General features: G+C 35.5%; 2 protein-coding genes across 2 annotated transcripts in view; one reads left to right on the top strand and one right to left on the bottom strand.

Annotated features, from left to right (window-relative positions):
- The window catches only part of LOC136803362 (uncharacterized), a 102,323-nt gene that overhangs the window by 77,752 nt on the left and 11,344 nt on the right, over positions 1 to 13,227 (bottom strand). Inside the window, exons 9-12 of the mRNA XM_067060087.1 lie at positions 8,910 to 9,287; positions 8,562 to 8,614; positions 1,122 to 1,190; positions 160 to 216 (exon numbers count right to left, since the gene is read on the bottom strand). Of these exons, the coding sequence (XP_066916188.1) occupies positions 160 to 216; positions 1,122 to 1,190; positions 8,562 to 8,614; positions 8,910 to 9,287 (557 nt within the window). The remainder of the gene's footprint in view (positions 1 to 159; positions 217 to 1,121; positions 1,191 to 8,561; positions 8,615 to 8,909; positions 9,288 to 13,227) is intronic.
- Positions 4,157 to 7,324, top strand: LOC136803394 (type-1 angiotensin II receptor A-like). Its single transcript, XM_067060114.1, has 3 exons — positions 4,157 to 4,297; positions 5,206 to 5,602; positions 6,172 to 7,324. The coding sequence occupies exons 2-3, from the start codon at positions 5,229 to 5,231 to the stop codon at positions 7,004 to 7,006; spliced, it is 1,209 nt and encodes a 402-aa protein (XP_066916215.1). The 5' UTR covers positions 4,157 to 4,297; positions 5,206 to 5,228; the 3' UTR covers positions 7,007 to 7,324.

The following is a 13,227-nucleotide window of genomic DNA, read 5'->3' as shown; positions in this document are numbered from 1 at the left end:
CATTCAAAATGCCTTCAAGCTTAAGCGAAAGGGCCGGGGAGCCCGACTGGGGATGCGGTACATCAAAGGCCGACTATCGTTCCACTTCGCTCTTTTTAGAGCTTCAGCGTGGGCGACCGCCAATCCGCCATCGGAATATCAGATAACGAGAATACATACCTCCATACACTTGAGTGGTCGCTGTTGTTTGATGATAACTTCCTCTGCTGCATTAGGCTGTAAGACAAAAAAAATTTAAAATACAGTTGACGCTTTCTAATCCGATTTTAAAAGGGAATCGAGTTTCCATCGAATAAGGGAGTGTATCGAATAGTAGAGCGTCGTTATGAGTGTTTCTTGTTGACGGTGACTTTCAATATCATCGAATAATAGAACGTCGAATAAGAGAGCATCAACTGTGTGTAAGACCTCTCTTTATACAGACTAAGCACACATCAAGGATTATTTTAATTTTATACTGGTACTTGCTGTCAAGGGTTTAGAGCAAGGGTATCAGGAGAAACTTCACTGAAAGTAGTGTAGGCTACCCTTAAAAAAAAACAGTATAATCAGGAAAAGGCATTTTGAAACGAAACTCTCTTTAATTAGCTTATTAGGTTTATAGGCGTAGTGGTGTAGTGGTTCTCGTGCTTGACTTCTGTCCAGGAGGCTCGAGTTCGATACCCACCACTACGCCACACTACGATTCACTTGGCAAGCGAATGCTCCTTCGCCCGGGTCAACCCATGCCATGTGAGGGGAATTGGGTACCATAACTCTGATACAAGAGTATGGGTAGATATTTCAGACATTGTGGTGTGCCGTGACACTCAGGAGGTTCTACACCTGCGAGGACATCCATTCTCCCGTGTAGTTCGAGTGTCGTGGTATACACCATGGCTCGGCAGCTTGCATCTGCAGGGTTGCAATGTCTGCTTGCGCTGTGATTCCTACTCCACCGTGGGTAGGACCCATTCCGATGCATCGGAGGGCATATCTATTAGGTTTCTAGACAACAAACTTCTTCCGACTTTTTGCCTATTTCAACAGCTAGAACAAGCAAGGAAGAAAGTTCGTCTATCCTAAAACAAAGCTTATACTGTAGTTTTTTCCCGGCAGATAAAAGAAGACTATTATAATACCTGCATCGTTTTACATAAAATCTTGCAATTGGGTTTATCGCAAGCGACGAACAAATCATTCTTGTAAACCTGTCAAAAAAAAAAACGAATTATGAAATAGGTTGGTGAATTACAGCTAAAATAAGGGAAAGGCCTTGGTTAGGTCCAGAGTCAAAAAAAATGATAATCAGCACTCGACTTCTAAAAAGCAAAATCGATATGATCACCGATCATGTTTTTTTTTACTTTACACTTCGATTAATTTCATACACTCAACAACCAACAAAATCGGCTATCTAAACAAGTTATTTAAGATTGCGGGTTGAAGTAGAATTTCTAGGTTTTGCCCCAGATATTCACACAATTTTCTTTAGAAAATATTCCATTTGCCTAATCTTATTTTTTCGGGATTTAGTAAAATTTCCAGGAAGTGTCGGGAAAAATTTGGGAAAATTGGGAAAAGTCACGGGGAAACAGGAAAACAAATATAACAAGGACATTCACGCTATATATTAGACGCGTGAAGGCCGTTTATAAACAAGAGTCTTTCCCACGCACGCCTACACAAATTATAACCCATGTCTCGCACACCAGAAAGTATAAAGTAATCCCACGCAAGCATCAGGCCAAAGGGTATTACTGTCTCTGTTTTTGCCCACAATATTAGACAAATTTTTCCTGGCCTAGCTTCCTATACACTAAATGTCGCGGCTTTTTTTTTATCCCGTAAAAAAATGATATAAAGCTATTGGTTTCTGGTGACTAATTCGTAATCGTTTTCCAAAAAAACTTAAAAATTGAAGATGGTTTGATAGTTTAAATATTAATGTGAATACAGTAGGGTTTAGGATAAAAAATAACTTTTAGAGTACTTTAAAAAGTAACAGTTTCTACATCTTCACCAGCCTTCACTGTAGTTTAGAGAGTTTTTCTTTTACTTGAAATTTGGATATTTTTTTCTCCTTTGATCTTTACGTCTCGGTTTAATTAGATTGAGATTTTCATCGATGAATTTTTTTTGACTAGATACTGAGAATTTGATATTCCTTGAAACTTAAATTTTAGACGGAAGCCAGGTCCTAATCAACTTAATTTTGCAAATAATTACAAAATCGACACCCTGAATTTTTTTTTTTTTTTTTTGGAACAATTCAATTCAAATGTGCCTGTGATATTTTCAAGTTAGCAAGTTCTCGCCACTTTTAGAACATCATCATAAATTTAGACTCGTAATTAGATATAAATACACGCTCTTTTTTTATAAGAATGGTGTAAATCCATTTCATCATGGATATTCTTAACTTAAGGTTAATTTTTAAATTTTACCAGTCATAGTCTTAAAATCATCGATGATCTTCAGGTAATTAGTAAAAGGAAGTAAAAGGTGTGGAAAGGAACATTTATAAGGAAGATGAAATAAAATAGGTCAGCTAAATCAGCTCGAGAAGGTTTTAGATGCATTTGAAAATATATTTATATTCATAAAAATAAAATGAAAATTTTCATGACAGCAATATTCTTATTCTTTTTGGCGATTTTCATCATGGACATTCTTATAAAGTGTATTCTTATATAAAAAAAGCGTGTAACAATATGAAAAAAGGGCTATTTCTTCCCCCGTAATTTTCTTCAGGTCGAAAAAATGTAGTTTTTTTCTATCAAATTTATTAAGCAGACAAAAGGTCAAAGTTTGTTCTTCTAAACCTCGTATATGAATGTAAATTTTTCGTTAGAAGGAAATTGATAAGAAAATTAAGAAGTCCGGGGGGAGAAAAACTGAAGTTTCTTTTTTTGTTCCAGCCTGCAGGTGTTTTCAGCAGTCTATAAACAAATTGATCATATCTTGAAAATTATTCAGCTGAGAAATTTTGAAACATTTCTTATGAGTTTGAAATGGTGTAACCCACTTAAGTTATCGAAGCGCTACATTTTATAACTGTAAAGTACTGTCAAGATCTGAGGCATGATAATGAGATCTCCTATTCTCCGATCTTAAGTTTTCAGTTAATCGTTGCTACAATCATGGTCAGAATATGCTGATATATATGCTGATATAATATGACTCGAGGTCAACACAAATTAGTTCAAATTAAAGAAATTTCGAGTTATGGAATAAGGTTTCTAAAGCATTTTCAGCTGAAGAAAGTAAACTTGTTTGAGTTAAGGAGACATTTTTTAGTTATAGAGGTTCGAGTATAGGGTTAGGATTATGTCTTCGGGCACGCTAGCTCCCGTCGTCAAGGATCGCGACGGCTGGGGACAAGCTGGAGTTTTTACAAGCTCTTATTTGATTTGGTTGGTCGTTAAGATGTAATAAAAGAATCTTATTACTTTTTCTAAAGAACGCGTCATCTCTATCACTTTAAATGACCAATTAGTGAAGTATCTTCTAAAAACTCCAGCTCATCCTGACGACTGAGACTATCGAACATGCTTTCGTCTACCTCAGCAGATGATCTTATGGAGGCACGTCCACTGACCTTTATATATCCCTGGACCAAGCTATATCCGCCATCTTTGATCGAAGTTTTTTTGAAAGTTGGTACCCGTAAAGAAGCCATTGTAGTGTTTGAAACTTTGCTTAACGAAAAACGGCGCTACATCATTAGTGTACAAGCGAAACTAGATCTAGCGCTCTCCCCGCGGGTACCAATTTAAAAAAAAACTCCAATCATAATATTTTGCCTGGCCGGCATTGAGTAACTTGGTCCAGGGATATATAAAGGTCAGTGGACACGGCCTTTAGAGTGATTAAAATCTGCTAGAAGTTTTTATGAATGAAAAAGAACTTTATTCTCAATAATAAATTAATAAATCTTTCATGTTTGAAAATAGGATAATTTTGACATTTTGATTTAAAATATTCCAAACAAATTTGAAACGAACACAATATTTTATCTAGATTTAACATGTTGATAGCCTGAATGATAGGTTGAATGAATCCTATTCATTTGATTTTTTGAAAGTCAGCAATAAATCTATTTAACAATTCATCTGTAATTGGTAACAGTGTAACCTAGGCTCACAGGTTAACGGGATGGTGTATACCCGGTGTATATATCCTTTGATTATTATATTTTATTATTTACAGGCCAAATACCTAATAAAGTTGGAGTTTTTACGCGTCATATCTATTACTTCAAATGACCAATTAGTGAAGTATCTTATAAAGACTCCGGCTCATCCCAATCTTGAAGGTAAAAAGTAATGGATTGGAAATATCTGATTGAAAAAACAGTTAAGGAATTATTATTTTTAAAGTTAACTCTCTCTCTCTAATTCGAACTTCTATATTATTCAAAACTCTCTGTAATTCGAACTAAAATGTTGGCTCCCTCAGCTGGAAAGCGGTTTTGATTACTTTCTGTAATTCGAATGAAATTTTTGGTACCATGAAGATCGAATTAGAGAGAGTCAACTGTATCTGTAGGGGGTAGCCAACATTAGACCGACGAATACAGTATGTTTGCACACCCATTGCATGGACGAAAAAAGCAATTGAAAATTTAGATAAGGAAGAAAGAGTTGATTCTTATCAGAACTTGGAGTTTCTTCGAATTCTTTTAAGGACATTTTATTGACCACGAAAAATTAAGTGTTAAAACCAAAACATCTAAAAACATATGTTATTATTGGCCCAACAGCTTTTTTTTTTATGGCTTTTTGATCACCCTCGATTAAACCTTATTTTTAAAATTTTGATGGATTTTCATGGTGTACGATTAATGTAAACTTGACTAGGTGATAAAGAAGTCAAATCCGATGTCAAGAAAAAGTAAGATACTAGAGGCTCTTAAGAACTTATTCGGTGGCTAAAACAAAGTTAATGTCCCAGAGGGAAATGGACTTTAAACAAGAAGTAAGGGAAAATTCTTCAATTTTTTCTAGAATTGTATTCCTCGCTATTATAATACAGAAGTAGTTAGTTTGTACACTACTTATTAAACTTAATGATTCTGGTTTTACGGTAGAGGTTCAACCCCTTTGGGGAACTTGTGAAAATAGTCTGATAAGAGTGGAGCTGTCAAAAGAGGACTACATTGAAAGGCAAATTATTTGGCAGACTTTTGATTAGGATTAATTAATCTATTCTTCATTTTTACAGAGAAACTAACAACAGAATCAAAAATGAACAACAGCAGCACTGTATCATCTTCAAATAAACAATTTCCCGAAACGCCAATCGGGGAACGAATCGGTTTATACTGTTTATACTGTTTCATCTTTGTGATCGGGACATCGGGGAACTGTATGGTGATATACATAATCGGTATTAAACATCGTGTCGAGAGAAGCTGCGATGTCCATATTGTCTCTCTGGCGATCGCAGATCTCCTGTCGTCAATATTCCTTCCTTTAGTCATGATTCATGATATGTATACAAACTATTTAAGTTGGTATCTGCTGGGAACGTTTGGGTGTAAAGTATTTGTACCTATGAACCATGTGACCATCTTGGTATCAGCTTTAATGTTGATTACAATCTCATTGAATCGTATACAGTAAGTAAAATTATCTGATTGTAATATCATTGCACTCTACGAAAAAGATAATCACCAATCTTTTACTGGTTGATGCTCTATTCAACAAAGATATCGGTTCTCTTTACTTTGTTATTATGGAGAGCTCAGCCTACCCATTTGGCAGACAAATTAACGTTGTTTCAACGTTAATCTAACGTTATTTGGACGTTGTGAACATTAGATAAACGTTGAAAAAACGTTGTGTGCCAGCTGGGTAAGTAAATGTTTCTTGGTATTATCCATGTAATTTTGCTGTTTTATCGATAATATCGTCAAGGAATAGTTTTACCTAACTGCATAAGAGATCTGGACTGACCACCTAACTTTTATTTATGAACGGGAACAGTCGAAGAAAAGTGTACAATTGCAATTTAGTGCGTTCGGGAATAATGATGATCGTCGAGGAAATGTCCTTAGGGACGCGAACAAGCCCGTCGAAAGAGCCGGTAATCTTTTTGCTTTGTAAAGTGGATTTAATACTTCAGCCTTTTTACTGTGTTGATCTCGCTTCTATATATTATATAGATTCTTTTCTTTCTTTCTCATAGTGTGATTTACAGCAACCTGACAGTGACCAGACGTTTTTGGCGTTCCATTTTCGAAGTGTTTATCGTTTGGTTCGTAGCATTCTTCATTGTCAGTCCTTACATGTACCATTTATCAGTCATTCAAATACCCGCGGGCGAGCGCTGTTACGATAATTGGAAACCCAAGGCTAGATTTATCTATTTCGCACTCGTTCAAAGCGTGTCATGTTTTGCTCCCGTTATAATAATGGTTATTGTATACAGCTTATCCGCTATCCGCATATACCGGCATGCCATACCAGGTGACGACAAATCTGCGGAACGACGTCGCATTAAACAGAACCGTAACATAACTAAAATGTTTGGTCGAATCGTTTTAGTTTTCTTCACGTTAACAACACCCTATGCTATATTTTTCTTTGTACAAGCTTACTTGGGTACCTTCAGATTACAAGTGTACCGAGAATATGAAAGTATCTTGTATAAATTTTCACTCGTCCTATACCCCATATCAGCATTGAACTGTTGTGTGAATCCGATAATCTACGCGAAAATGCATCGCAACATGCGTAAAACATTCTCCCAAAGAATCTCTTTGATTTTCAGTAGACAAAGTATGGCCAGCTATCAAAAGACCAGAACGGCCACTACCGTAACGACACACTCAACAATGAGATCGGCAACAAGTAGTTTCTACGAGACCAAAGACTGCTCTTCAAGACCAGCTTCTGCAATAACCAACACAACCTATTTGGCACCTTTGTCATCTCTGGCGGATGCAACGTTGGACCTTGGACCTCCTACTGTTACTAATAACACTTTAAAAAGTAATATTGTTATTATTGCAAAGGATTAAGAAATTAACGATGAATTTTTTAGAGAAGTTTAAAGTGTTATTGATTGGACAATAAAAATCATCGCAAAGACTTCGGTTTGGTCGTTGAAGAAATACACACCGTTATTGCGTTCAAATTCCGAAAAGCAACACACTGTCCAGCGTCCAGCTATACGTTAATGAGCCTAATGCTACCTAATTTGTAATTTTGAAAGGATCATTTCAAACATGGTATACTAGACCAGTATTGAGTCATGAATAGCAGATTAAATTCCATTGTAAAGTGTAAATCTAGCTGATACAGAGAACTCTAAAAGCGAAATAGCTGATGGAATGGATGTCGACCGAATAATCCAGCTAAAAGATCACATTCTCAAAGAAGAGCGCCTACCTAACTTTCAAGAATTCAAGACGAACACTTTAATGTTCAGTTTCGTGAAAAGTTTCAAATGTAATAGATGATATTTTCATGACAATCATGACAAAGAAGCATGTTCTAGTGAGGTGATGTTAGTCTTCAATTTGAAAGGAAAGGAAACTGGAATTTTAAGCCAAAGCTACAATTAATCACACCCCTTTCTCACAGACCCACTGGGACCCCTGCCCACTGAAAAAATTGATCAAAATATTGTCCCCAATAAAAAATTATACTTTAATTTTTGTCACCGCTGAAAATAATCAGATATACAAATGCTCACTGCAAAATATTGTGGTATTTTTTCCATTTTTCCAACTACGGAATTTTCTGGCTCGAAAACAAAGGAATTCAAATCCCCAGCCATAAAAAACATAGAAATATCAATCCCCATCGAGTTTTTGTCCGATATTTTGACCCCCACTGGCTGAAAAAATCCCACATGGTCTGTGAGAAGGGGGTGTTTAATCAGCTAATTTAATTATGAAAAACGACAAATTCTTTAAATAAATAATTTTAGTTTAAAAAGTAATTATTTTTAAGCTTGTATATAGAGTTGAGTCGAGTTCCTAGGTTGAATGTGTATTCATTTGTACATTGTATTTATAACAAAAGTCTTCGTTCATAAACCATGGACAGTTACTCATTTCTTAGTATTTTTAAGAAATTTGGTTGGCCTTTGGACTCACGGATTAAGGAGAAGTTAAAAGCCAATTTTGTAGCTCGCTGAAAAGCGAAGACTTTCCATTTTCTTTTGGAAGTGAGCAAATGCAGAGGGAGTGGGGAGGGGTTCACCTAAAGAATCCTACATTTACTCAAAATAGACAAAAAGAACTACAAATTTCATAAACAACGAAAAAACTTCGCCGTCCACAACTTCGCCCCGGTTAGTTTGTCCACCCCTTTTCCCTTCATTCCCCTTTGTTTATCACGGGAACTAACTACATAATGGTTTAAAGAACGGCAAATTGCGCATGCGTGTTACAATGCAGAATTCTTTAAAGGAACAGACTGATTTCAATACACGGATTGAAAGAAAGGAGCCTAAGGATAAACTTTAAATCGACTTCCTAGCGGACAAAATATAGTAAATCTCTTCCCCCAAGAAAATAAATCCCTAGAAAAAAAAAACAGTAAAAATTTCTAAAGAAATTAACTTACCTTTGCCCAACGGACTGGTGACGAAAGCTTTGAGAAGATTTTGATGCTTTTGACTGTTAAATAAAAAGAAAATAGAACTAGAAGAAGTATTGAGAATAATGCTTTTTTGAGAGAAAGAAACATTAGTTAGAAAGCCTTTCCGGGGTTGCAGGCAAACGAACATGCGGTTCTTTACATAGGATGTTTTTTTTTTAAACAGAGCTTGTACAGTAGTGTAAAATCCACATTGTAAGAAATAACAGGGGAAACTTGTGAAAAAGGGAAACAAGACTTTTGAAGCAAGTTTTGAAAACAATCCAAGAAATTAGCGAAGGAAAGAGAGGTGGCGAACTTAGCAAAAATGCATACCTAAAGTGTTTCTTTGAGATGTTTCATGAATGGACTGATTCAAGACATCCGATACAGAGGGGCTCCCACTTGGAGTCGCATAGTGGCTGGACGAGGCCGTCGTTGTTAAAACCGACTCATCAAAACTTTCCGTATGGAAATACGGTTCACTCGAAGACGAAAACCCATCAGTGCTTATTTTGGCATTCTCGCTAATGTCAGTGATGAGTTTTTTCTTCTTTTCATTGATTCGTTGAATATGTGTTGTGTAAGTTGCAATAGTGGTCTGCAATGCGGCTACTTTCTTTTTCAAATCTGACATGTTGACGTTGGCTTTGGCAAGTTTGACCAAATACTTGTTCTCTTCCAAGTGAAGTTCTGATAGCGTGTTGCCCAAAACTATAGAATAAGGGAAAATGAGAATAATAGCGAATTGGGAATGACGTCTCAAGTTTGGATTGCGTTCGTGCAAGAGTTTTATGGAAATCGTTTTGACCTCTGATAAACAGACACCATTGGGGAATCAAGCATCGGGCGAGAATTGGAATTTCAGTACTTCCAGGCTTTATTCTCAAGCTTATTGGAACATTTTTAAGTTTTCAGATCCTGAGATTCTAAGGTCTTTAAGTTTTAAGTCTCATGTTAAACTCTACTTTCCAACTGTACTTTAAGGCACTTAAAAATCACTTGGACATGTTCATAAAAAAAGGCAATTTTTTGAGGTTTTTGTGACATTTCATACCTATGTTACAAAATTAGCCTACATCTTTCTAACAGAATTTGATCCTTCTCAAAGAATAACATGATGGTTAGCTCATTAAATTTCTGTTGGCAAATTAGGTAACAGCGATTTCTATAGTTTAGTATATTTCAAGTTATGACAATTTGAATCTTGCCAGAATTCTGGCTAATGATGTAACATTGCAAATTTTAGAAAAGCTGGCTAATGACTCTAAAACAGCTATTAGGCAATATTCACATAAAAAATGGTACATTAGCATCATTAGGGGGTTGAAGGGGATGCTATTGGTAATGCATTTGGGTTAAAAAGTTGATCGGCTAATGGTGTAACAAGGCTGAAATATCCCAATGTGCTGTTCCATTTAAGCCAGATTTTGTCGACATAACAACGAATCCTTAGTCAAAAGGCAATATATTGTTTAGTTCATGCATTGTTTTAGACAATATTATGACTTTGCCAATAAATGATAGGACAAACTGGCTAATATGGTAACATTCAATCCTCTAACTCTAATAATGGTCCCTTTTCAGGCCCATTGATAGAAGTATTTATTAAATTGGCTGGTATTCAGACTTTAGTCTAAGTTACATAATTCACATCTCAAAAATAGCATCTCAATGACAGATAATTCACTTGATGAACCTTCCAAAAGCCTTTATTGGCCCAGCGCTAGCGAAGGGGCCTTTCAAGAGGAACTTTCCGTGTGTCTGTCCTGTCCTGTCTGTCCGCAGTCCGTGCCGTGTTCTGTTTTTCTGTCCTCTCTCACTCCTGTCCGTGCCGGTTGCTCTTTTGGTGCGATTCAATCGGGGGCATTCGCATAAAATTTAATCGATTTGCTCGGGTCGTCTTAGGCTGCGTGCTGTAAAGAATATCGATTCTACTGCGGCCGTGGGTTTATTTGCTCCGAACGGAATCCAAGATGGCGCCTGAGAATCACATTTTGGTTCTGTCGGTCAATGTTTTGATTTCTTTATGGACCTTGAGACTTATAAAGGAAAGTTTACTGTTTCAAATGTTTTTCAATCAGTTAAGTGTAGCTCTGACTTGCACCCACAGAAGTGGATGCTCATACTTATTGACCTAAAAGCTTTTAAAGACTATTTTGAAAGTTGCATTTTTTACACTGATTTTGCTTGAGGGTTTATTCATCAATGTTTTCTCATTATTGTTCAAAATGAAGGTTCAAACACCAACCAGATTATTACAGGTATGTTCTCTTATGTAATGTTTACTACTCTCTTGCTATCTCCTTGATGATTAAGAGGAATCAGGCATTTTATCAAAATAATTATTAACTTAACGTGTGCGAAATGTGTGTTCAGGCTTTTATATTCGACAAAAACATTTATTCAAACAGCAAGAGGTTGACTAGAATAGCCTCTATTTGTATTGTTGGATATTTTGATACTTTTTCTGCATAAAATTATGGTGAAATTTTATATTTGTTGAGCTTTTTTAAAGGAGTCTCGATCATGCTCAGTTTTTTAGTTTACATCAGTACATAATCAGATGACATAATTAATCAAAATTTTCAAAGGTTGCTGCACTAAAATTGTGAGTATTCGATTAAGTACCACTTAAACTTTGACAACAAGAAATGTTTGACAAATTCGACAAAAGTTCCGTTCAACAAAGTTGAAAACCAAACAAATTCTTTCAACGGTCACACTCTTTAAGAGAAAACGCAAGTTCAGAAATATGGTTTTTATTTTAGTAAGTGATGAGTGAGGACAGCGATAAATTCAAATTTCCCACAGTAATTTTTTTGTACAATATACTGTGAAGTCGGGTAACTTGCATCAGTGGAGGCTAATATGCATAGCAAAGTGAAATCAAAACAAAAATGGTAGAGTAGAGCTGCGAGCGAAGCTGCGTAGTTCATTTGTTTTGAAATTTTGCTGCTTTGATTGGTCAGTCATTTGAGGGCTATGCATGTTAGCCTTCACTGATGCAAGTTACCCGATCTCACGGTAGGGGTAGGAGTTTGTAATTTCAAATTTTGGCAGCGGCTTGGTAGCACATGCCGGGCTCAGAATCACTGACAAATAACTTTGGTGGTTCGAGCCGGGCTCAAATCTACTGTTTTGAAAAAGTTGTCGCAAGGCATTTTGAGCATTCTCCATGTTGCAGCTTGTATTGCGGTTTTGTCTGATTTTGCAAGTTTCTTTTGCCTGTTTCTCCTGGTAAAATTGAACTAAAAAGCTCAAATTTTGTACATAATTTCAGCATATCATAATGATTAAAAAAATAAAAAATAAGGACATTTTAGATACATTTATCTAAGAAAATTAAGCCATTTCAGTCCAAAACGGTCAAAAGGGCTTATCGGCGCCACCCTGTCAGACACCATCTTGAAATAGCCTCATTTTGGGAAAAACACTTACTGAATTATGATCTGCATCTGAAAGTGAGTCACTGTACAACATTTCAGCCAATAACTCCAAATTGTTCAGTTTTTATGGACATTTTTATATACAAATTTTGCAATTTTTGAGTGCTGCAGTTGAGGTTGCAGGCTAGTTTATTTTTAATTTTACTTTTTATCATTTGTTTTTGCTCCCTTTAGTTAGAGCTTTAACACAATCATGTTTGTTAAAGATTTTTCAAAAGTTTTATCTTTACATAAATAAGTGTTCCCGTTTCATGTTAGACACATGTTTCATATCAGTTTGTTATATTGTGCTAATATAAGCAAAAAAATGTTTTTCTCTTCCTCTTTCTGACCAATCTTGCTCCACATTCGTGCCAATTCAATGTAAAATTGATGATTTTAAGCAAACTTTATCACTCTTATTTAGAAACAAAACTTTTAATGCTGGGCCTTCATGCCCTTGGGCTTCTTGTTTTCATTAATCAGCCAAAATTGGCTAAATTTGTAACAAAATTGGGAAGAAATATCCAATTTTATTACTTTTTTAGCCGTTTCTGGGGAATGAACAAGTTGTTTAACAGCACTATCAATATGATTCATGTTTCAATCAACCTTTTGTAATACTTATTTCAACATCACTTTGCAATGAGAGGTGTAAAAGAAGTCAGACTCGCCGAAGCTTGGCTGTCAGTATAACATGGGGGAAACACGATAATTTCATTGAATTAATGGGATATCAATCTCAATCTTCATTTTTTGATGGTTACACTTTTAGCCTATTCCTGTTAAGAATGTTTTATCTTGAAGTACTTATTTCATAATTTTTTTTGTTCCATAAGTTCATTAGTTTTTTTAAAGAAGGTGTCAGAAGTTCCATAGCTGATAGCTTAGCATTACTTCTTAATTACATTTTTAATAAAACAACTAAGACAAAAATATAATATGTTCTGTTACACTTTAGCCTATTCCAGTTAAGAATGTTTTATCTTGAAGTTCTTATTTTATAACTTATTTTGTTCTATTAAAACTCATTATATAAGTCTTTTTTTAGAAAAAACTTTCAGAAGTTCCATAGCTCAGCATAACTTCTGAATTATGACGTTTTCGATAAAACAAAAATATGTTATATTTGTTACACTTTTAGCCAGACATGAGCCTATAATTAAAAACTTTGACTTTAAGACAAGTAATAAAACAATCCTTTATATTTTTGAATTCTGTTGAAC

Source organism: Clytia hemisphaerica, unplaced genomic scaffold, assembly GCF_902728285.1.
Source record: "Clytia hemisphaerica strain Z4C2 unplaced genomic scaffold, Clytia hemisphaerica genome assembly, whole genome shotgun sequence".
Classification (NCBI taxonomy): Eukaryota; Metazoa; Cnidaria; class Hydrozoa; order Leptothecata; family Clytiidae; genus Clytia; species Clytia hemisphaerica.
This window is presented reverse-complemented; position numbering and strand designations above follow the sequence as displayed.

Bases quoted from the DNA above. Each gene is read 5' to 3' on its own strand.
- LOC136803394 (XM_067060114.1), top strand. From the start codon at position 5,229: ATGAACAACAGCAGCACTGTATCATCTTCAAATAAACAATTTCCCGAA. The intron at 5,603-6,171 runs GTAAGTAAAATT...TCTTTCTCATAG, and splicing joins ATCTCATTGAATCGTATACA to TGTGATTTACAGCAACCTGA.